Source organism: Myiozetetes cayanensis, unplaced genomic scaffold, assembly GCF_022539395.1.
Source record: "Myiozetetes cayanensis isolate MyiCay16 unplaced genomic scaffold, myiCay2020 scf31, whole genome shotgun sequence".
Taxonomy (NCBI): Eukaryota; Metazoa; Chordata; class Aves; order Passeriformes; family Tyrannidae; genus Myiozetetes; species Myiozetetes cayanensis.
In genome coordinates, this window is record NW_026087533.1 from 3,970,726 (window position 1) to 3,991,541 (window position 20,816).

Sequence of the window (20,816 nt, forward strand, 5' to 3'; positions counted from 1 at the left end):
ATCATCATCAGGAATACATAAATAATAATACAAGGTGAGATAGTTACTACTCTTAGCGTTTGGTTTGACTTCACCGATAGCCAGGGCTCGCCAAACCCCTGTGAATCACACCCGCCCCTCCTGAATTTCAACATCCCTCCCCAGCGCTCCCCAGCTTTAATTTAAATTTTCTGATATGGAGGCGGTGGCTCCACAGCCAGGCAGGGAGCTTGGGGGGGAAACTGAGCCGAGGGCACGCTCACCCCATGCTTCTTCATCCTGGGGCAGTGCCTTGGTTTGGCAAAAGCTGAGGATGGAGAGGCTTGTCCTGGCTCTGGCTTCTTGTGCCCAAGGGATGCCCTCCCTGGGACGCTGATCCAGGTGCAAGGTCAGCAGCTTGCTGCTTTTACCCTTTTTTTTTTTTTTTTTAAATGATTTGTGGACCTGAAAACGTGCTGGAAGTGCTGGCTCCTTAAGGAGATCTGCATGGTGTTTATTTGCTGCTTGTGCCCTTGTCTTGTGTGGACCCCAAAAGGTTGATCTCTCCCCCATTCCTGCACCACCCCCCCACACACACCCTGCAGTCCATAAATTGATGATTGAAGAAGTTTAGGCCCAAGTTGTGGGGTTTTTTGGCAGTTTGTTTACGATGATCCTAGATTTGTTGGCAGTAAAGGTCATATTTTGACTCCCAGTTTGACCCTGGGGCTTAAATTCATCACTGATAAAAATCCGGTGTCTTGTTCTGGAATAAAAAATAATAATAAAATTTTTTTTTTTGTTTTGGCCACACTTCAGTTTGCAGCTTCTGATGAACACGAAATTTAAAAAAAAATATATTTAAATATTGCCCTTGCCCTTCCCTCCCCGCAGTCTTGTGCTGTGGAAATCACTAGCTGTAAAACAATCCGGGCTCGCTCCTGGAAATCCAGCGTGGTTTCCCTGGTTCACCTGCCACTGGGTGGCTCTCTGGCACAGCACCCCCGTGTGCCAGCACCCACCTGGCTCCCCAGGTGGCATTTGGAGCTGGTGCAGCCCTGGTAAATCCCCACCTTTGGCCAAACGCCGTGGCTTGAGCCTCTCTCTCTTGTTTGGAGAGAGCTGGCAGAAGGAATTGCAAACTTTATGTGTGTATATATTATATATACATTTTTTAACATACATATGTGCATAGATATATTTTTATGTGTGTGTGTGCATAAAAATGCCGGGTTTTATTCCCTTTCTTGGCTGCAAACAAGTGGGACGTGGTGTGTGTCGGCTCCTGTCATGCGGGATCAGCGCTGGCCGGGGCTGGAGGCTGGATGTGGGGCTGGTGGGGCAGGCAGAAAGCACCCTTAATGTGCAAAGAATTGGCCATTTGTCTTGGTATCCTGGGAAAGCCCTGGGCATCGTCTCCTCAGACGCAGCGAGATCCCTCCAGCCAACGTTCTCGTGGGGGTTTTGTGGGCCAGGAACGCGGCTGAGCTCCACGCCCCGGCTCCGAGCATCCCATTCATCTTCCACCCCTGTCCCATCGCTTCATCTCAGCCCTTGAGCGAGCCTTTTAACTCAAGCTGTGCCCAGAAAAAAACTTCTGAGGAGTTTGGAATGGGGTTGAGATGGGTGAGAAACCCCGCAGGGGAGTGGGGGACAGGCAGGGCCCCGTGTGGGGCTGGGGGTGAAGCTGCAATGGGAGGGACCAGGAGAGCTGGACCCTGGAGTTGAAGTTGCTCCTTTGAGGCATCCACAGCCAGCGTGGAGCTGATAACAGTGGTGGCTTTGGCTGAGCATCCCCTCCAAGCCATCCCACAGTCTCCAAGATCTTTCTTCCTTGCGCTCAGGCTCTTTCTGGGTTAGATCTGGAGGGGGAAAAAAAGGACATTCTGTCAAGTTGGCACCTTAGCTCTAAACAAATAGCACAGCGGGTGCCAAGTGTTGACATACTTTGTACAAACAGGAAGTAATAAAATATTTGAACTTCCTGTGGAATTTCCTTCTTTTTTCCCCCCTTGCTCTCTGCAGCTCTGTGTTTAGCAAGAGCCTGGCTCTGGAGAGCTGCAGCCCTGGTGCAAAGCCCTGTCGCTTCCACAGCTGCTTGCAAAATAATCCACGACAGGCAGAACATGGAAAAATGAATAGCTGGAAGCTATACAGGGATGTTTAGTCTGTTCCTGGGTAAACGGGAGCATCTCCAGGGCCTCCCCCATCACTCCCACCTGCTGGCTGCCTTCCCTTTCCCTTCCTTTTTCCTTTCCTTTCCTTCCCACCACTCTGACCTCCTCTGCTGTCACTTTTCCTCCCCTCCTCCCAGCTATCCCTTGCAGCTCCAGCCCCTTTTCTGCCCATCTCCTGGGAACTCTTGTGCAAAGGCTTTTTTCCCCTCTAAATGCTTTTTCCCCCCTTTGATTTTTATTTTTTTTTCCCCTGCTACCATTCAGTCTTTAACCTCTCTCCCCCCTTTCTAAATCTCCTTTGCCCTTAAAGGGGTTCTGGTTTCCACCCCATCCCTGCTGCCCTGGTCACCGTGTTGAGGAGGAGGGGGAGACCAAGAGGGTTTGATCCCCCACAGGGTCCCTGTGTCCCCTCCCTGTTGCCTGCTCAGCCACAGCATCACAGCAGCAGGTTGTTGGTGTCTCCTGCCCCATTCATTTCTGGGGTTTGCATCAGAGATTTGGCTCTCTCAGTCATTTCCCTGCTCGGTGCCACCACAATAAGTGACAGGAACGTGTCCCCATCCTGCAACATCTGCTGGCTGGGACCAGGAGGAGGGACCTTGTGGCAAGAGCACTTCCTACCCCTCTGCCACCATGCTGTCCCTGCAGGGGTTTTCTGGCAGGGCCCCATCCTGACCCTCTGTGGTCTCTTTTCCCTCCCCGAAGGTTTCTTGCCCCGAAAGGCTCCGGCCGTCCCCTCGCACCGCACGTAGCTGGTGCGTGGAAAGGCTTCTCACCTCCCACAGCGATGAGTTGTTTCCAAGAACTGCCTTTTTTTTTGCTTTCATACTTTTGAGAACCTCAACAGGGCGAGGGTTTCCCTCCCTGCCGCCTCCCACGAGAGACGTCAGCCCCGAGGCACAGCCCATGCTCCGAGCTGGGAAATGAAGAGTTTGGGACGTGCAGAGGGTGGAAACCCCCTGGTGTGAGGTGTTTGTGGCATCCCCGGGGTGCTGGTGGTTGATTGGCACAAGGCTGTTGTCTTGGGTGCTGGTTTCCCTTGAGTAGCTGAGGTGCCAGGTGCTTTTGGCCTCAAGTATGCAAAAGAAAAAAAAGAAAAAAAAAAGGGAGAAAGATTGACTGGAAAGGGAAAAATCTTGTCTGTAAATCCAGCCTGGAGAGGGCTTGGCCAGTGTGCTGAGGTGACTGTGGGAGGAGGGTGCCCATGGCCCTGGGTGACCCCAGCCCTGTGCTGGGTCACCCCTTCCAGCAGCGTTGGTACCGCCCCAGTTGGGAGCCCAGGAGGAGAAAGGGTTGTATCAGCACTTTGGGGGATGACACAGACCTGGCTGGGGCTCCTCTGCCCATCTCGAAGCCGTGGTGATAAAAGCAGAGCCCTGAACCGCCCCATCCAGCCCGGGCACCGCTCGGCACCGCTGCCCACACCCCGTATCTCACCACCTCCATCTCCGTTCTCATCCCACGCCCAGAGCCTCACCAGCCCCGGCTGCCCGAGCCCTGGTGTGTCTGCAAAGCACCCTGAAAAAGCCTTTCTCACTTCATTTATTTGTTATTTATTTGTTCGTTTGTTTGTTTGTTTGAGTTGCATCTGAATCCATCTCTCTTGGGTTCAGAGGACTCTGTGCCAGGCAGGTTTTGTTGTAGAGTCACAGGGTGGTTTGGGTTGGAAGGCACCCTAAAAATCACATAGTTCCAACTCCCTGCTGTAGGCAGGGACACCTTCCACTAGAAGGTGTCTTTTTTTCCCATTTATTCTTAGTGGATGCTCCAGTTTGAGGCCAGAGAGAAAAAGGAAGGACAGCACCATACTAGCAAGGCAAGTGACCCCCCTGCACCTTCCCTGTCCCTCGTGGCTGTAGATGAGTCTGAGATTTACTACCCAGAAATATCAAAACTGAAACCCCATTTTACTCAGGGAAGGGGAAAAGAGGTGCAATATTGCACCCTGTTAATCCAAATTAGCTGCACAGAGACCCCAGTGTGATGCTAACAACTAGAAATCCCAGGCATGCCCTGTAAGAGAGCATTCCCTAATTCCAGCCTCCAGTTTGACCTGCAGATTTGGGCAGGGGGTGTGAGGCTGAGCAGACAGGTTTTCCAGGCTGCTCTGGGGGGGGATTCAGTGCTTTCATTTTGGGATGGTTGCACGCATGGGGGTGGTCTGTGTGTCCCCCCCATTGTGAGCTCTCTCTCCCCACCATCATCTCTGCTTGTTGCCAGGCTAGACCCCCAAACCAGACCCACCCCCTGCAGCCCCAGTGTGGTGGGGATGTTTATTTGCAGGCAGCAGCAGCTTTGCCCAGAGCTGAGGGCGAAGAGCTGAGTCAGCCCCTCCACACTCGCTGGCGCAGGGCTCGGATTTGGGGTTTTTGGTGGTGGGGGCTTCCCTGTGGTGCAGCCTTCCAGGCTCCTGGTTGTTTTTCCTGGGATGCAGCAGCCCTGGGCATACCCAGTTCCTGTAGCACCATCCCATTTTCATGCTTTAATGGCTTAAATGCCATCAAAACTACGAAGTGCTGTGTTTAGTGTTTCGCAGAGTTGGTTAATCCCGTGCTAAGTTTTGGGTTGTGGTGATTTCTGGAGGGATTTCTGAACTCCTTGGGAATTGCTTGTAACGCTCAGGGCTGTACAATTTTTGGGGGAAAAAGAAGGAGGAAAAATATGAAACAGAGACATTCCTGTTACCTTTTAGATAAGTGGCTGATCCATGAATTCACCCACCACGCTCTGGCAGGGCTGGGAACGCCCTGGCAAAGCTGCTCCCCAGCCCAGTGGGGTTTGTGGCTGTCCCATTTCAGGATGTTTTATCACGTGGACCTGTGCTCTGGGAGGGGGGGGGAATTTGTGTAAATCCACGCTGTGCTTTCTCCTCAGAGTGGAAAAAAAAAAGGATTGTCTCATGGTTGTGTTGATTTCAAGCAATTTTGAGAGGAGACAGGGAGTTGGAAGAGCTTCTGCAGGGCTGTGGGGAGGCTTGGGATGAGGCACTGTGGCCCTCTGGGACGCCAGCTCCATGGATCTGGAGAAGGTTCCTGTATCCCTACGGGCAATTCTGGGTCCTGGAGGCAGAGCCAGGCCGTGTTTTCCACACCTTTCACCCTCAGAGGTTTGATATGGCCTTGGCAAGTGCTGGGAGAGGAGAGAATAAATTATTGGAGGGTCTTGTGCTTCTCAGAAGCTCGAATGGGGACTCGGGACGGGGCCGTGTCGTGCCAGTATTGTACAATTTCAGATCTTTATCTTGGCAAAAAAAGGCCCTCTCGTGGGGCTGCGTAAAACTTGAGCTTTGAGATGTTTCTGTAATTAAAAGCAGCCCCGGTGCTGAAGTGCTCCCGTGGGGTGATAGTTTTGGGTATTATTCTGGTCTTTTGTTTTATTCCCCTGCTTGTCCTTAGCTAGAAATAAATACACAGACAGTTCCCAGATTGTCCGGGAATTAGGGAAAAATAAAAGAAAATAAAAAGAGGGAAATGGAGAAGAAAAGGGAAAAAAAAAATAAGGAAAAAAAAAGATGCAATGAAATCAATCAAAGATCATTTAAATAAATAAATGACCTCACCACTTCCTCGACAGTTATTTGTCAATGTAAAATGGCTATAATCTCTTCTAATTTAATATTTGGTGCTTGAAATACGCTGATTTCCCACTTCTTGAGGCCTGTATCCTTCCCTGGGGAGGAAGAGGAGGAAATCCTGAGTGGCACTTTCTCGCTTCCCTGTGAACTGTGCTCTGGATGTTCTGTGGCCCTTTGAGAAGGGGGTTTGAAGAAACTCCACGGGCTCTGTACACCCCCCTGGGAGCTTCAGCATTGCTGCTGCTGATGAGGGACTTGCCCTGGCGCTTCCCCATGGTGTTCCTTGGGGTGGTGCTGCTTGGAGACCTCAGGCTAATTCCAGCCGTGCTCCAGATTTTGCTGGAGGGAGCACGTTCAGGTCTCAGGGATCTCTGCTTCTCCCTGTGCTGATCCAGCCCTGCCAAGGGCCCTCCCTGAAGGAGCAAAAGGACTTTGGATGGCTCTAGGCTCTTTGACATGTCCTGAAACGAGACAGGCATGGAAGATCCTCAGTGGAAATGCGAGGTATTGTAATATTTTAGCTTTATTGGTGTTTTCTCCAGCTACTGTTGGTGCCCGGGATGGGGCACTTGCAGGGATGGTGTCTGAGAGCTGAAGCCACCCCCTGCCTTCTGCACAGAGACTGTTCAGCTCCATCCCACCCTCCCCTGATCCCATTTGCTCTTTGGGTGGTGACAAATGCTGGCTGGGGCCAGGTAGCACAGCATCGGTGCCATCACTGGACGTCCCACCAGGCAGCTCGTGTGGGGCACGAGGCACCACTTGATCTCATCCTTCATCTGCCAGATCCCTTAAAACCCCCGAAACACCCCATAAACTGGGGCCTCTGCAGCGAGGGGGCAGGCAGGAGGCAAAGGAGGGGGTAGGACCCACATCCCTCGGAGCGTGGAGGATGCCCAAGGCGGTGAGACATCAGCTGGCCCCGGGGTGGGAGCGATGAGGAGAGGCTCGGGGGCTCCCCAGTTCACGCAAAGGAGCCTTTGCAGATCGGTACTTGCTGCACAGGAGGGTTTCTCTGTTTGTATTCCCATCACTAATGTGTTTTGATCCCAGCGGGGAAATTTGCACCCTTTGGTATCTGCCGGGGCCGTCCGGGGCACCGCTTTCTGCCGAGGCGTCCCGACGCTGTCGGTACACGCAGGGAAGACAATTATGTTAAAATGCCTCCTCCCCTCATTCCTTATAGGCACTGCTACCCAGTTAACCCCTTCAGGGGCCGATCCTGCCAGGGTGCAGCAAGAGGCAATCGGGGCTCAGCTCCTGGAGGGAGGATAAAAATCCCTCAGGGAGAAAAGCAGCCCAGCACTGGGTGCTGTGTGCCTGGCTGTGCAAGACATTCAGCCCCCTGGGGACCAACATGACCCTCAGCAGGTCATGGGGATGTCCTGAGGGACATCCAGGTGCCAGGGATATGTGGAGCATTCCCTGGGGAGAGCAGAGCAGGCATAAAGGTCGCCCGACTGCGCTCCAAGCAATGGGTTTGCACTGCCAGGGCCTTTGGTGCTACAGCTCGAGGCTGTAATCCTGCCTCAGAAGAAATAACAGAGCAACCAAAATTATATGGGCTCCAGTAAATTCACTCCTCTAATTGTTTTATTTGCCACATATAGTAAATTCCTCTTCTCCTTTATAATCGCCTGGTGCGTAATAACTTCAAAATAATTTCGCTGAAAAAAGTGACCAATATTTTCTAAGTGAAGCAATATTGGGAGTCAGAACAGGGAAATTATTTTTGCTCTCGTTCTACAAAGGAATCTTTGTTGGGATTGGTTGCAACACCTCCTGCTTTTGAAAGCTTTGGGAAAACCCCAGGGCACGATTCTCGGCTTGGGGGGGAAGAGCCGTGCCTGGTCCTGGCTTTGGAAATGAAGCAGAGTCGGGGGAGTGGGCATTGATGATGTATTTGGAAGAGATTAAATCTCTTTGGGGATGGGGGATATTTGGAGAATTAAGTTTCATGGAAGGTTTCTTCCAGCAGGGTGTTGGTGTGTCCTGTGCAGGGTTGTGCCAGATGCTGTTCAAGCAAACAGCAAAAATTAAAAAAAAATTCCCTCTGGCTCTGAAGGGAGTGGGTTGGGATGGGATGCAGGTGACAGGACACAGTGGTGCTAAAAAGGAGTATTTGTGAGTGTTGCAGCAAGGACACTGGTGAGCCTTGCTCCTTCACAAAGGAGCAGCATTTTTGCCCCATGCCTCAGTTTGTAAAGCAGATGTGATCCCTGTTGGGCAGCAGGTGCTGTGCAGGAGGTTGTTGGTGAGGATTTGTCCTGCAGGAGCAGGGACTGCACATTGCAGGGTCATTAACACAACTTCCCTGCTTCCCTCGGGAGGGATTTGGGAGCTCAGGAGGACGGAGCAAAGGGTCAGATTGGAAAAGAGAGAGGGAAAAAAAAAATAGCCAGTGCTAAAAGGCCAGTTTCGTTTCAGGGGAGAGAACAGCTAAAGGACCAGAACTATCAAACAAAACCACAAGATCACATCAGATGTCAGGGCAGGACACATCTCGTTCCTCCCTCCTGAAAGGGCTTATCAGTGCAACCAATCACTTTAATGATGTGGCAGAGGGAGGAAGAGGATTTGACTCAGAGTGAGATGAAATTTAGTTCCGAAGACCCTTCTCTTCCGCTGCTGGAGACCAGTCACCTGTTCTGCAGTCAGCCAGAGATAAATCATATCCTGCAGCGGAAGGTGCTTAGACATGATTTTGCATTATTTTCTCTTACTCTTTCCAGTGACTCTACACTGTGTAGTGCAAGAGGGGGAGGGAGGGGAGGAAGAAGAGGGACCCAGCGAGCAGAGACATCCCCAGAGCTCTTCTCAGCCTCTGAGGATGATGGCAGCAGGATGGGAACCTCCGTGCTGCTCCCTAGGGGGAGGTTCCCCATCCCAAACCCAGACGTGGGAGCAGGCAGCCCCCTTGCCCGTGGTTAGCCTGTGCTCAGCTCTGCTCCTCTGGCTTTGGAGGAGCAGCACTGCAGGGAGGATGAAGGTGCTGTGCAGGTAGTGTTGCTCTGGGGCTCCTCCTCACAGCTCTGCGCTGCCCGTGCGGGCAGAGCTCGTCAGGAGCTGTAATTATCCAGCATACCAGCCAGTCTCTGGAGATGGAGCTTGGAGCTCAACCCTGGGATCGGGGGATATTAGTATTCAAATGTCAGGGCTCGGCTCCAGCTCTGTCCTAGGGCAAAGGGGAAAAGCAGCGCTCAGCATCCTCAAACCTTGGGAAAGTTTGGGTCTGATGGGGGTTGTGCTGTTACCCAGGGCACAGGACTGGCTGGCAAAACGCTGCTCCCTCCAGTCGGCTGCTGTGAGGCCCTGCAGCGTCAGGTTCATCTCATCTCCATCAGCTGAACCACGGCACATTCCTTGCACAGGCCTGTACCCAGCAGCTGGGCCTCCCCATCCCGGGCAGAGTATCCTTAACCAGTGTCACCCCAAGGAATTTGATGTGCTTGCCCTAATGGAACAGGTTATGAACTGGGAAAAACCAGCTCTACTGGTAGCACACGGCCCAAGCTGTTAGATAGCAGCATTAACTCGCTCCAGCTGGCATCTCTCCACTGATCTTCGGAGCGACGGCTTCTGAAAACCTGATCTCAGACGTGGCTGAGGCAATACCAGCTGGATGTCCTTGAGATCTGCCTGCTTGCTCCCCAGCACCCAGCCTGGAAACCTTCGAATCAGGGGTTTTGCCTAGCTGCCACGAGAACCAGATCACAGCCCACGAGTGAATTCTGCCTTCCTGGAAACGGGAGCGAGTGCGGAGAAGCCGTCGGGGCTGGTGGTTTTTGCGCCCTGCTCTGAGAGCTGCCCCGGTTTCCCCGCAGATGTGCACCCACCTGCTGCTTTGTGACACACACACCCCGGGCTGCAATTCTCACATCTGTAAATCACAACTTTTAAAACCCCACCTAGTTCGCTCTGCAGTCTCGGAGGGAGGTTTTTCGGAGGTCTTAAAGGATGGAAAAAATGCAGGAAAACACTGGTGGGGATTTTCAGCAAGGCACGAGTGGGATAAACGCTTAAACCTGATGAATTCTGCCGATTGCTGAGAATGCCCCCAGCTTTCCCTGTGCTGTGAAGTGCTTTAAATACCTTTGCAAATCCAGAAAGGCTCTGTCTCCACACTGAAACCCTGGGAATGGGGAGCCAGTGTCCTTCAGGCATTTGAGACGAAGTTTTGTGGAAATTTGGGTGTGATGTTCCCTCTGATTTGAACACGGGCCACATCCCTGGAGCTTTTTAAAAGCACTACCCTAGATTTCTGTTTCAATATCTGAATTAATGCCTTGCTTTTTTTTCCCCCTTCCAGAGGGCTTAGTTTTGGAGTCTCCCAGTGTAATGAGTGGCCTCGACAGGATTTATCAGGCGCTGTCCCACTTGCCAGGGCTCCCAGCACAGGGTGGGCAGGGAGAGAGGCAGAGGGACTAACCCATGAGTGAGAGGAGATTAGGGGCTCTCAAAGGCCCTAATCAATACCAGCCTGCCTAGAACGAACATCTCTCCTGCTGCTGCAGCTTCAGACACCAAAAAACCTACTGTAAATGCAACATATCTCTGCGCTTCCTGCCAGCTGGCCCGGAGCCAGCCTATTTCCTTCAAAAAGAGGGATATTTATTTTCATCCTTTTAGAAGCAGCCAATTCATCTCAGACCACCACCAGCTAAAAAAGCTTTATAAATTAGGAAGTCTTTTTTTTTTTTTTTTTCCTAATTCTCTCTTCCCCCCCCCCCCCCTCGCCCCCTTAAATATTATTTTCCTTTCGTTGTTCAAGTCGGTGTAAATCCTCTGCCAGGACATGCGAGCCGAGGCGCATTGCGACACACTCCCCTTTCTCTCCAAGCTGGAGAAAGACAGTAGCTGCAGTGTCTCACGAAAGCCAGAGGAAACCAAAGCAAAGCCCGGCCGTGACTGATTCTCCTTCCAAATGGCGTAAGCAGGCCAACTTCAAACATGTGAATAATGAGTTATCTGTGCTGGACTTTGTTCGGCACCAGAAGAGATGGTTCCTTCTAACGTTTTTCCCCCCTGCTCCCTCCTGTGAACTCCTGGGCTTTGGCTTCTAGGAGTGGGCTGGAGTAGGGCTGGTCCTCGCTGGCTCACCGGAGCTGGGTGGGCATCTCCGTCATCCCGCGTGGAGGCATCACACGTGAGTGCCTGTCCAGTTCCATTCTCTGCGCCGTCCTCCCCTCCCTCCTCCGCTGGCCGTGGGGCTCCACCAAATTCTTCTGGGCTGGGAATTTCCCGTGGTGAGTCCGGAGCCGGAGGTGGGATTGCAGGGAAAACCTGAGGGATGGTCGTGCCTCGCGTTATAGGTGTGCGAAGATGAAACCAGCCCGACATCTGCTGTAAGGGACAGGCCTGCTGTTCCCATAACACAGGCGTTTTTTTCACATGTGGCTTCTTTCTGGAGCACATGCTGGGACTTGATAGTCTAGTCGAGACTCAGACTGGGAAAAAATTCAACCCTCTGTAGAGGATTGGCGTGTCTCTCTGAAGTACCTATTTTGAGGGCTAGAAGAGGGATTTGAAAGGTGTTTTGCACATTGAGACGGAGTTTTATCCACTGCTGATCGCTTTCTTGTGGTCCATTCTCACGGACATGTAGAGACTAAGCCACGGGGTTGTGTGCAGGGACTGCTCCTGGTGAGCTCCTGCTTGGCTGAGCCCAGGAATTTGACTGTGAATATTTGAGCAGGGCCTTGGGTGGAGGATGGTGGGATCTTGCTGGTGGGATGTTTGGAGCCTTGCTTTGGAGGTGGATGAGTGGGGGCCTCTGTGGCTGCTGATGGCTCGAGCTGATGTCCCAGCCCATGTTACCATCTCCTGGTTCTTGTCTCTTCCTCACTGGAGCTAAGGAAATTATCTGCAAATGTGTGTGTTAATGAACATCCCCCAGAGCTGAAAAGCTCTGTGTTTCCTTTGCTCCATCTTGCCGCCAGCATTTCGCAGCAAGGCTCCTGGGGAGGGCCAAGCCACTTCCCACCATCTGCTCTCCCACCCTTTGGTAGCAAAGGGCTATGCCAGGGGATGGGGACAAACGTGACACCCAAATCTGAACCCACCAGGGGTGGGCAGCTCCTTGTCTCTCATGACTGAACAACTAACCATAGATAAATCAGAGTACTGTGACCCTCAGGCACTCTGGAAAGTGTTTTTTCAAATCAAATCTGTCTCTCAGATTTTGGCACTGCTCCTGAAGCCCCTTTCTACCTCTGATCAACTTTCTATTCTGCATCTCAGTAATCTGGGGAAATCAGCTGCTTTCGGTGAACAGTGTGGAACTCCCCCCTCCACTGCCTGGAAACCCCATCCGGGTCCCAGCTTGGGAAGCCACATCAGGTTGCACACTCCTAGAAGGAAGAGCAGGGTCTGTTTGGTCTCTGTAATGTTTTAATGCAGAAAGCATGGCTTTAAATCACAGCTTTGAGCGCCTGGGCTGCAGTGTGGCACACACTGTTTCGCTGTCTGCATTCCAAGGAAACACCCAAAACTTCCAGTATGCTTCTTATTACTGGCCTAAAGTGTCAAATTCACCTCGGCTCTTCCAGCTGGGAAGTGTTCAATGGGATCGTTTGTTTGATATGCTGATACAGATCTTGTTATTACATCAGGATCATAGGTGATCTGTCAATGTTTACATCATGTCATGTTCAATATCGGAGTTAACTCGTTCAGAAACCCGATCCAGCATTAAATCCCTCGTGCTGTTGACAAGAAGTGCCCGGGGTCAGTAGCTGCCATCATTTGATCCTTCTAAGCTCTGTTGTTTCCATAAATATTGACCTGCAAGCCGGTGCTAGCCCAGCTGGAAGCACAGGGCGAAACCTCCAGCCCCCAAACGGCAGGTTTCATGCCCCAAATTTCACAGGTCGGGGCGATTAAGACTCCTCAGCCGGATTTCTTGGGATGAGGTCTGGAGCTGTTTGAAGTGGAGTGAAAACCCGCCCACTGGCTTCGGGAGGCTTTGAGTCAGTCCTTGGGTTAAGCTAGAAACCACCTTCCTCTTCTCTAAGGTATGAGCTATTGTTCACTTGACGGCACTGGTTTCCTCTCCGTGACAGCTGTGGGTAGATGGGGAAGGGCTTTTAATGGAGCCAACCGCTGCAGAAATTAAAAAGCTCAGGTTGTTCTGATGAAAGAAACCCATTAATAGCGATCCTGTCTTGCGTGACAAAGTCTGACGTCCCCAGCTCTGAAGTGACAAGCGGCAGGAAGTCCTGGGGAGACAGGCTGAGCTAAAGAGGGTTGGCAGTCCAAGCCGGTGGTTTTTAACTCACTCGCTGCCTTGATTCGTATGGTTTGGTGCTGCCAGATCCCACACGTGGAGACAGGGCGGGATACACATCAGAGAGGGCCTAGGAGAGCTGGGAAGGGTCCTGATCCCACCACAGCATCCTCTGTTTGCCTCGACCTACGCTTGCATCAGGTTTTCCACTTTCTTTTTTTAAGGTTTTGGGGGTTTCACTGGTAACTGCTGGGTCTCCCCACAAACCAGCCCCTTCTTGAGGGTGTAAGTACAGCACCTCTGTTTGCTCGAGGCCTAGAACCCCCACAGGGCTGTGTCTGTGTTCAGACAGTGTGGGGACCAGGGCAACCCCAGTGCAGGATGACACGGCCACATGAAACCCTCGGTTAAGTTGTAAGGCTGAATAATCTTTAAAAATGTTATCAGCACGGAGATCACTTGATGCATTTTTCAGGGTTTTCTCCGTCACGTGCCAGATACCACCGCAGGACAGGGTTTGTGCCGAGACGGAGGCAGGGAATTTGATTTCCATTACATTTCTGGGGAACTTGGTCTCTGAAGTCCTGTTGGCTCCTCTGCCACGCTCTGCCCAAGGAAAGTGGTTAAAGGTGAAACATAACCCTATTTTTCTTCTTCTGTGCTCAAATGTAGACTGAAGTAATAAAGTGTGGACCAAAACAAGACACCTCACTGCACACACTTTTCCCCTGGGGAGAGCACAAATGCCATGTGACAGATGCTGCTCATGGCTCTGAAGGCCTCGGATAATTCAGAGGTGCCTGAGGTCTGGGGACACACAGAGACTAGAAGAGATCATTTACGGTGTTGCTTTGAGGTTTCCTTGGTTTACTTCACACAGCAGGGAAAATACATTTGCAAAACACCGCCGGGTTTTGCTTTCTGATGGGGGTTTGTCCTCAATAAGTTTTGCTCTCTGGTGTCAGCCCGTTTTCCATCGGTTTGGACTTTTACACACCCAGAAGCCTGGGGATTATGGAGTTTGGAGGGGATGGAAGGGCTCAGCTGGATGTGGAGCTCACAGAGGAGGGTCAGAGTCCTTCAGAAACTGTGGCAAGGGGTGGTTTGCTGTCGGGAGTGATGCCATGGCAGGGAGTGTGAGAACCCCTCTGGAGCTCAGGAGACACAAGGCGTTATTAAAAGAGGGGGAAGTCTGGGGACTTTCTGTGACTTTGCTACAAACTGACACCGGGCTCAGGCCATGCAGATGTTGAGGGGGGAGGGAAGGAGGGTGCGAGCAAGAGGTGGCTGCGTTTATCGCCTTTTAAACGCGTCACTTCTTAAAAGCCACCAAGAACTGAGCCTGACTCGGTGGATGCTGGGCCGTAGGATCTGATAAGGCCCAGCTCTCTGAAGCACTGCAGAAGGTTTCCTCCCAGCTCCTCTCCCATCTCCCCGACGTGCCCGCACACCTCCAGTGCCCCCGAGGCCTGCGCTCGGATGAGGTGGCTGCCACCTCGGGAAGGTCCTTTCATGGCAGGTGCAAAGAGCTGGGGGTGTTGCACGGCCGTCTGGCTGCGCCCAAGGAGAATCCAAGGTCTGAACCCCGGCACTGATGTAAAACTGAGGCAGCTCCAGCTTCCCTGGAGCCCCTCCAGCTTTGTGCGGGTGTAACTGAGACTGGAATCGGGCCCAGAGAGAGTGAAGCCGTTTGGCGATGATTAATATAGTAAAATGCGAAAGTTATGTATCAAGTGTATTTCATGCGCCTCTTGCCTCGGGACAATTAGCATAAATTTAATAATTATTGCCCTGTGCCAGCAGCTGCTACCTAAGGAGCTGGGAGTGCTTTACAAACGCTCATTAGCTGCTGCCCTGCCTGGGGGAGGTGGGTGATTAGTCTCCCCGTTTTACGGGTAGGAAAAGAGGAACAGAAAGAAGCAAAGTGAGGTGGCCAAGGTGTGGTACCAAGGCTTCTCCCATCCCTCCTCCTGTGCCTTCTCCAGCTCCACTTGGCCCCGACCCCGTTGGGTGGGCAGAGCTGGGAGGGGGAGTAGACAAGAGTTTGTTCTTTGTGCGCTGAGCAAATGCTGCAGAAAATACTTTAAATTCAGTGTTTCCTTTGCTGGTTCCCCATTCACCACTTTGCCAGTAGATGGGGTTTTTCCAGCTGATTTCTTCCGGGGCCACCACCCATTACCCCCATGTGAACATCAGCAAACCGCGGAGACAGAGGCTGCGCTGACTCTGTGTGTAACCAGGGTGCCGTAGCCAAAGGGGAACTGATCAGATATCAGACTCTTTTATCGTGTTCCAGGGCACAGACAAAAGCTGGAAGACCAAGCCAAACCCTTCACCGACCGCTACGGGGAGCTGGAACGGCTGCGCCAGTCCATGAGAGTCACCCCGACAACACCCAACCCCCGCGGATCCCTCAGCACCCCGAGCCACTTCGGGTCCCAGGCCCAGACTCCGATCCAAGGTAACTGGCTGGGTGCCCCAGCCCCGTGTTACACCCCAAAGCCTCACACTCCCAACACAGCTGGGCAGGGAGCGGAGCCTCCCTGGCCAAACAAGATTCCCTTCGGATGGCATTTTAGGGCTGGAGTCCAGCTCTCCCCTGGGTAAGGGACCCTGCAGGGACACAGGCCAGGGGGAGGTTTGCTTGGATTTCTTGGCCTTGGAAGTCATTTTGCACCCATGAAATCACTCTTTGCACCATTAGGTCAGGGCTCGTAGGAAAAACCGAGGAGCTGCAGCAGGAATGTGAGGGAGATCAGAGCAGCACACTTTGAACCCAGCAGCTTCTTTGACATGAAGGCACCCACGTTATGGTTATGCATCAACTAGAAAGGGTGTTTCGTACTTTACATGCTAATCCAAATGGTTTCTTATCTTGCTGCATTGTGTTTATGCCAAGTCTGGTGATCCATCGCCCAACTCCAGCATAATTCCCCACACGTATGCACACCTGCCTGGGCGCACTCGTGCGCATTTTTACTCTCCGTGGTGTTTTCCTTTGGAAATCAGCAGAGATACCAACAGGGATTTCAGGAATAGTATTTAAACTGTCTGCATAGTGAGTTTTGATGAGAAAGTGGCCCTTCTTGGAAGGTTTCCTAAAAAAGTGTCCAAAAACCTTTGTGTTGCATTTTCAGAAGTGACGTTAGATGTTTGAAAACCTCAGTGTCATTGGCAAAGAGGGTGTCTCGGGTTCAAAAACATGTTTGAAAACGTTACCTGAACTGCGAAAGCTGCCCCGCTCCTCCCAGCCCAAAATTGCAGTGAAAATTTAATTTATTTCTCATTGAAATGCAAATCTCCATGCTTGGAATTTTCACTGATATTAGCATGGTTTATGAGAAGAACATGGGCATTTTGGGTAGGATTATCATTTGATTTTTGTTTCAAAAAAAAACGAGAGAGAAAGAGAGAGTTTTCTAGGCTCATCCCGTTGGCTGCGTCATAAAGAAAGAGGTTCTTGGGTAAGAGGAAAAGATTTGTATTTTAAATTAGCACAGCCCCATGCAGTGCCAGAAACCCAAAGAGCGTCGTTTGGAGCAAGGGATCAGGTGATGACACAAATCCAAGGAGGAAAAAAAAATGAAATTGGCCACAAGCTGCTGTCCGTGCCAAATTCCCAAATGTCAAGTGACAGCAGGAGTGGAGACACACAAAATTAGCCATCTAAAATCATTCCTGCGGAGTGAATCCAAACTACCAGGAATGCTGCAAAAGGCGGTTCGTGCACGCTCTGCTCTTGGCTCCCTTGTTCCCAAGTTGAGGAACTGTCTTAAAATGACTGTGGGTTCTTACCAGCGTAGCTGGGAGCAGGATCAGCTCAGTCATTTTAATCTCAGCCCTGTCCTTTTGACACAACGCTGGCTATAACCAATCATAATCATAATTTAAAAAAAAAACCAAAAAAACAAAAAAAACCCCTCTTTTTCTCTCTCTCTCTCACACACACATGGCTTATTCACAAAGATCATAATTTTTACCCGAGCAAGTGGAGCCCGTCCCGTGCCAAGAACAACACAGGAGTTAACAGGCCTGTAATTCTCACGACTTGGCACGTTCTTGGGTAACACACATGAGAAGCCGATTAGTGAAAAGCATAAGGAGATACCGGTTAGGAGGGACAGGCTGGAGTTCATCCGGCCCCCAATGTCCTTTATGTGGGTGCTTCCCAACCTTCATGTTTTTAGCGTGCCCATGCAGGGATTGAAAGGGGGCCAGAGGGGCAGGTTTTCCCTCCACGGGTGCCCAGCAGCCCTCTCTGCTCGTGTGCTGGAGGTGGTTGGCCTCCCAGTTCTGCTGACCAAGCAGTTTGCACAAATGCTTCCTAATCCGCTTCTGGCAAAACCAGGCGGGGAGCTGGGATGCTCAGAGACAGCCTTGGCCGCTGAGGGGGGATTCCTGCACCTCAAATCCCTGAAATACAGCACGTGGAGCTGGGCTTTTGAGGCAGAAAGGCACGTAGGAGACAGTGTTTATCTTTGGGAGGAACTGGGGTTCTTTGGAGGTGTGTTTGCTCTGGCCTGGTCCAATCTTTCCTCCTCATGAGGGAGGGCCGTGGCCAGTGGAGATCACGGCAAGGACGCTGGTGAAAGTGGGAGAAGAGTCTGGCCCTCAGCCATCCGCAGAGGCTTTCAGCAAAGCAGCCCCTGGAGGTTATAAATAGTCCCTGTGTAAAATGATCGTCCTGAGGTTAAATGGTCTCAAAACCAAAAACCTCCTGGTAAGAGAAAACTGATTGTTTCTGAAGGACATGCCAGGAAACATGGGAGGAGAGCATGCCCAGCTCCGTGGCCAAGCAGGTCACATCCTGCTCTCGTGCTGGTTCCCCATGCCCAGCATCAGGGTATCTCAGTGGTATCTCAGTGGCTTCAGCCTTGCCCTGCCCCGCTCAGATGAGCAGAGAATCCATCTCTTACTACGCCTATCCCCAACGGGACTGACATTTGCAACCCTCCACACACCAGATTTCATTCCCACTTGCGCTGCTTTGGTGGGTAAATAGGGTAATTCTGGGTTCACCCCGGTGTAGCTGTGTTGACAATCTGGCCCAGTAGCTGGGCAGACCCTCATCATCATCCAGCACGGCTTCCCCGACCTCAGCCAAGCAGGGCCACTTGCCTCTGTTGAGGATTTGGCCCAATGCTTCTCCAGTGAGGTCTGGAAAATCTGAGGTTTTGAAATCCCAGCTCTGCCATCTCCTCAGCGAGACACCACGCTGTCATTAGGATGGCTTGAAATGGTTCCTTATTACGGGGCACGCGAAGCCAGAGCCTTGCGTGCTTTCTTTATTCTGAGTTTCGCCTTCTAGCTCAAAAAAAAAAAAATCAAGTAGCTCCCAAAAGCGAAGCAAGATGCCGAAGGAACTTGCTCCTCTCTGCCTTCAGCTGCTTTTCGGGGCCCCCTTGCTCTGGGGAGGTGGGATGGTGACAGACACACGTCATCCTAGGGAGAAGCCCCCAGTTCTTCGCCCTTGCCCGTGTGTCGGCAGCGGTTCGTGCTGAACCATTTTATTCCCACTGCAGCAGAGCAGGACCGCCCACGCAGCCGGGCCTGTGTTCTCGCTTTGTGGTGGAAACATCTTCAACCACTCAAAAGCAATTGTGTGCATTGTCCAGCGACATGGAGGGGCCTTGCGCGCACGAGGACAATTGCAAAGTGATTTTAAATTTGATCTACTCGGTACCAGAGCGAGCTGTTTGGATTAATGCACTTAACGTCCCCTTGCTCCAGCGAAACCAAACTCCCTTGACTTCACAGAGAGAACAGTAAACGCTGGAGCCTTTTGCAAGCTCCGTCCTGCCTCTCCCAGCTTTGGTGTCTGCTCAGTGGTTCTGGGGAGACATTGTGTTTGCTGGTGGAGAGCTTCAGCTCTCCTGATCTGGAAACTGTTCAGCTTTAACCAGCTTCGCTCCCAGCCCATTACTTAGGGCCAGTCATCAGCAGAATGCTTCACCATATGCATTTAAAGTAAAATATCTCTCTCTCTTTTTCTTTTTAAATATACAGTTTTAAAGTATTACATTACTTTTAAGAAGCCTCTTGGCATAGGCAGCGAGTGCCCTATTGTTTCCGAAATGCAACGTGGCTGCTCTGAGGTTAAGTCCTGAATTATGGGCCCAGCAAATACACTGAATTGCTGCTTCCTAATCCCTGTCCAGATTGACTTATGGCTTCTTTAAAATATCCGTTTCTTAATGGATAAAAACATTCTACCATGGGCAGAGACTAAATTGTTTCCAAAGGAAGCTAGGCAAGCATTAGTGGGAAGAAAACATATTGTGGGATTCAGCTTCAGCCTCAAAGGAAGGAACACGCTCAAGATGGGTTTCCTGCCTGCTTTCAGGCTTCTGTGTCTATCTTTAAACTGCTTTTCTGCTCCTCTCATTTACGTTTGCGATGTCCCTTAGATGAATTTGGTGTGTAACTGCCAAAGATGAACCACAGAGCGGTGCTGGATGGGAGGTTCCCCCGAGAGAGAGTCCAGGCACCCGCGACCGCTGCGTTTGCCGTTGAGGTGCAGCCGCCTCGGTCTCCCAGCCACAGCTCAGGGGGCTGAAGTGCTGCAGTTCCCACAAAACAGCAGATGAGATTACAAGGAGCCAGGCTGCGTTTGCCTCAGGCTCCAGAGGTGCCATCCTGCCTCTGGCACGGGATTTTCAGTTGTGCTGGGATCTGTAGAGTGCAGGAGGGCAGCCCCCAGCCCAGGGTCCCACTGCAGGAGGGCAGTGCCCACATTCCAGGGATGTTGCTGCAGTGCAAACAGGGCTGGATCCCCCTCTCCCAACACCCCTCAGCCTCCCTGTCAGTGGGTTTCCCATGGCAGACTTGGCCTGGTCCAAACCTGCTCGGCAGGCAAGGTGGTCTAGCTGCAGGCTGGGTTGTAAATTCAGCAGCTTCCTTTTATGTAGTCAGGGCTTGTTAATTTTCTTTTAATACCCTTTGAATACAGGTAAAGAGCGAAGCGCAGGCAGGCCAGAGGGAGTGGCTGCAATCACGGGAGCATTTCCCGTTCAGCCCACCCACCCGCTCCAATTAGCACCGTTAGCTTGTTCATTAGCTCTGCGGGATGGAGTGGCAGGAGCTGAGCCCGGTGCAGGACAGGGAGATGCGGGCAGAGGGCTCTGGGATGGTGAGAGGAAGAGAGAGGCTGTGGCGGGAGAGGAAGCAGGGAGAGCTGGGCTTGTTTAGTCTAGCGAAGGGCAGGCTGGGAGCTGAGCTGATTGCTCTGTGTAAATACATCGAGGGGGTAAACATCGGGGAGGGAGAGGAGCTAATGTAAGCTATGCAGGACAGTGCTGGCACAGGAGATGGGGTTGAATTGGCCCTGGATAAATCCAGACTGGAAGTCAGAAGCAGGGTCCTCCCCAGCGGGGCAGGACAGGTCCAGCAAACGGCTGGGAGCATCCCAATGGACCTGGAAGGGTTTGCATAGGAGCCTGCATGATTCACTGAGCTGGGAATATCTGGGAATTTCCCTGCCCTGCCGGCACAGACCAGGAGGCTGCTGCCCAACATATTTGGGATTAGATGGAAAGTGCTGGGAGAGGACACAGCAGCAGAGCTTTGTGCTGCTCGCTGGGATAGGCTTGGGGGCCGCGTGTGTGTCTGCACGGCAGCACATGGCATTTGAGGAGAACTGAGCAGCAAACGTGCTTGGCAATCTTGAGGTGGTGCCTGGCGATGCTGTGATAAGGACGTGTGTGTTGTTGTGTTTTGGTTTGGGGTTTGGTTTTGTGTTGGTTGGTTGGTTTTTTTTTTTCTTCAAACTCTGCAGAGGAAGTCCTTGCACCCAGTTCATGAGCGCTGGTTCTATCAGATACAGAACAGTGCTCCATGGGCGTGTAACAACGGATGCCGCTCACACCCTCATCTTTTCTCAACA

General features: G+C 51.8%; 1 protein-coding gene across 1 annotated transcript in view; it reads left to right on the top strand.

Annotated features, from left to right (window-relative positions):
• Positions 1-20,816, top strand: part of RUNX3 (RUNX family transcription factor 3) — a 35,338-nt gene that overhangs the window by 7,430 nt on the left and 7,092 nt on the right. Inside the window, exon 4 of the mRNA XM_050326567.1 lies at positions 15,231-15,395. Coding sequence (XP_050182524.1) covers positions 15,231-15,395 — 165 coding nt within the window. The remainder of the gene's footprint in view (positions 1-15,230; positions 15,396-20,816) is intronic.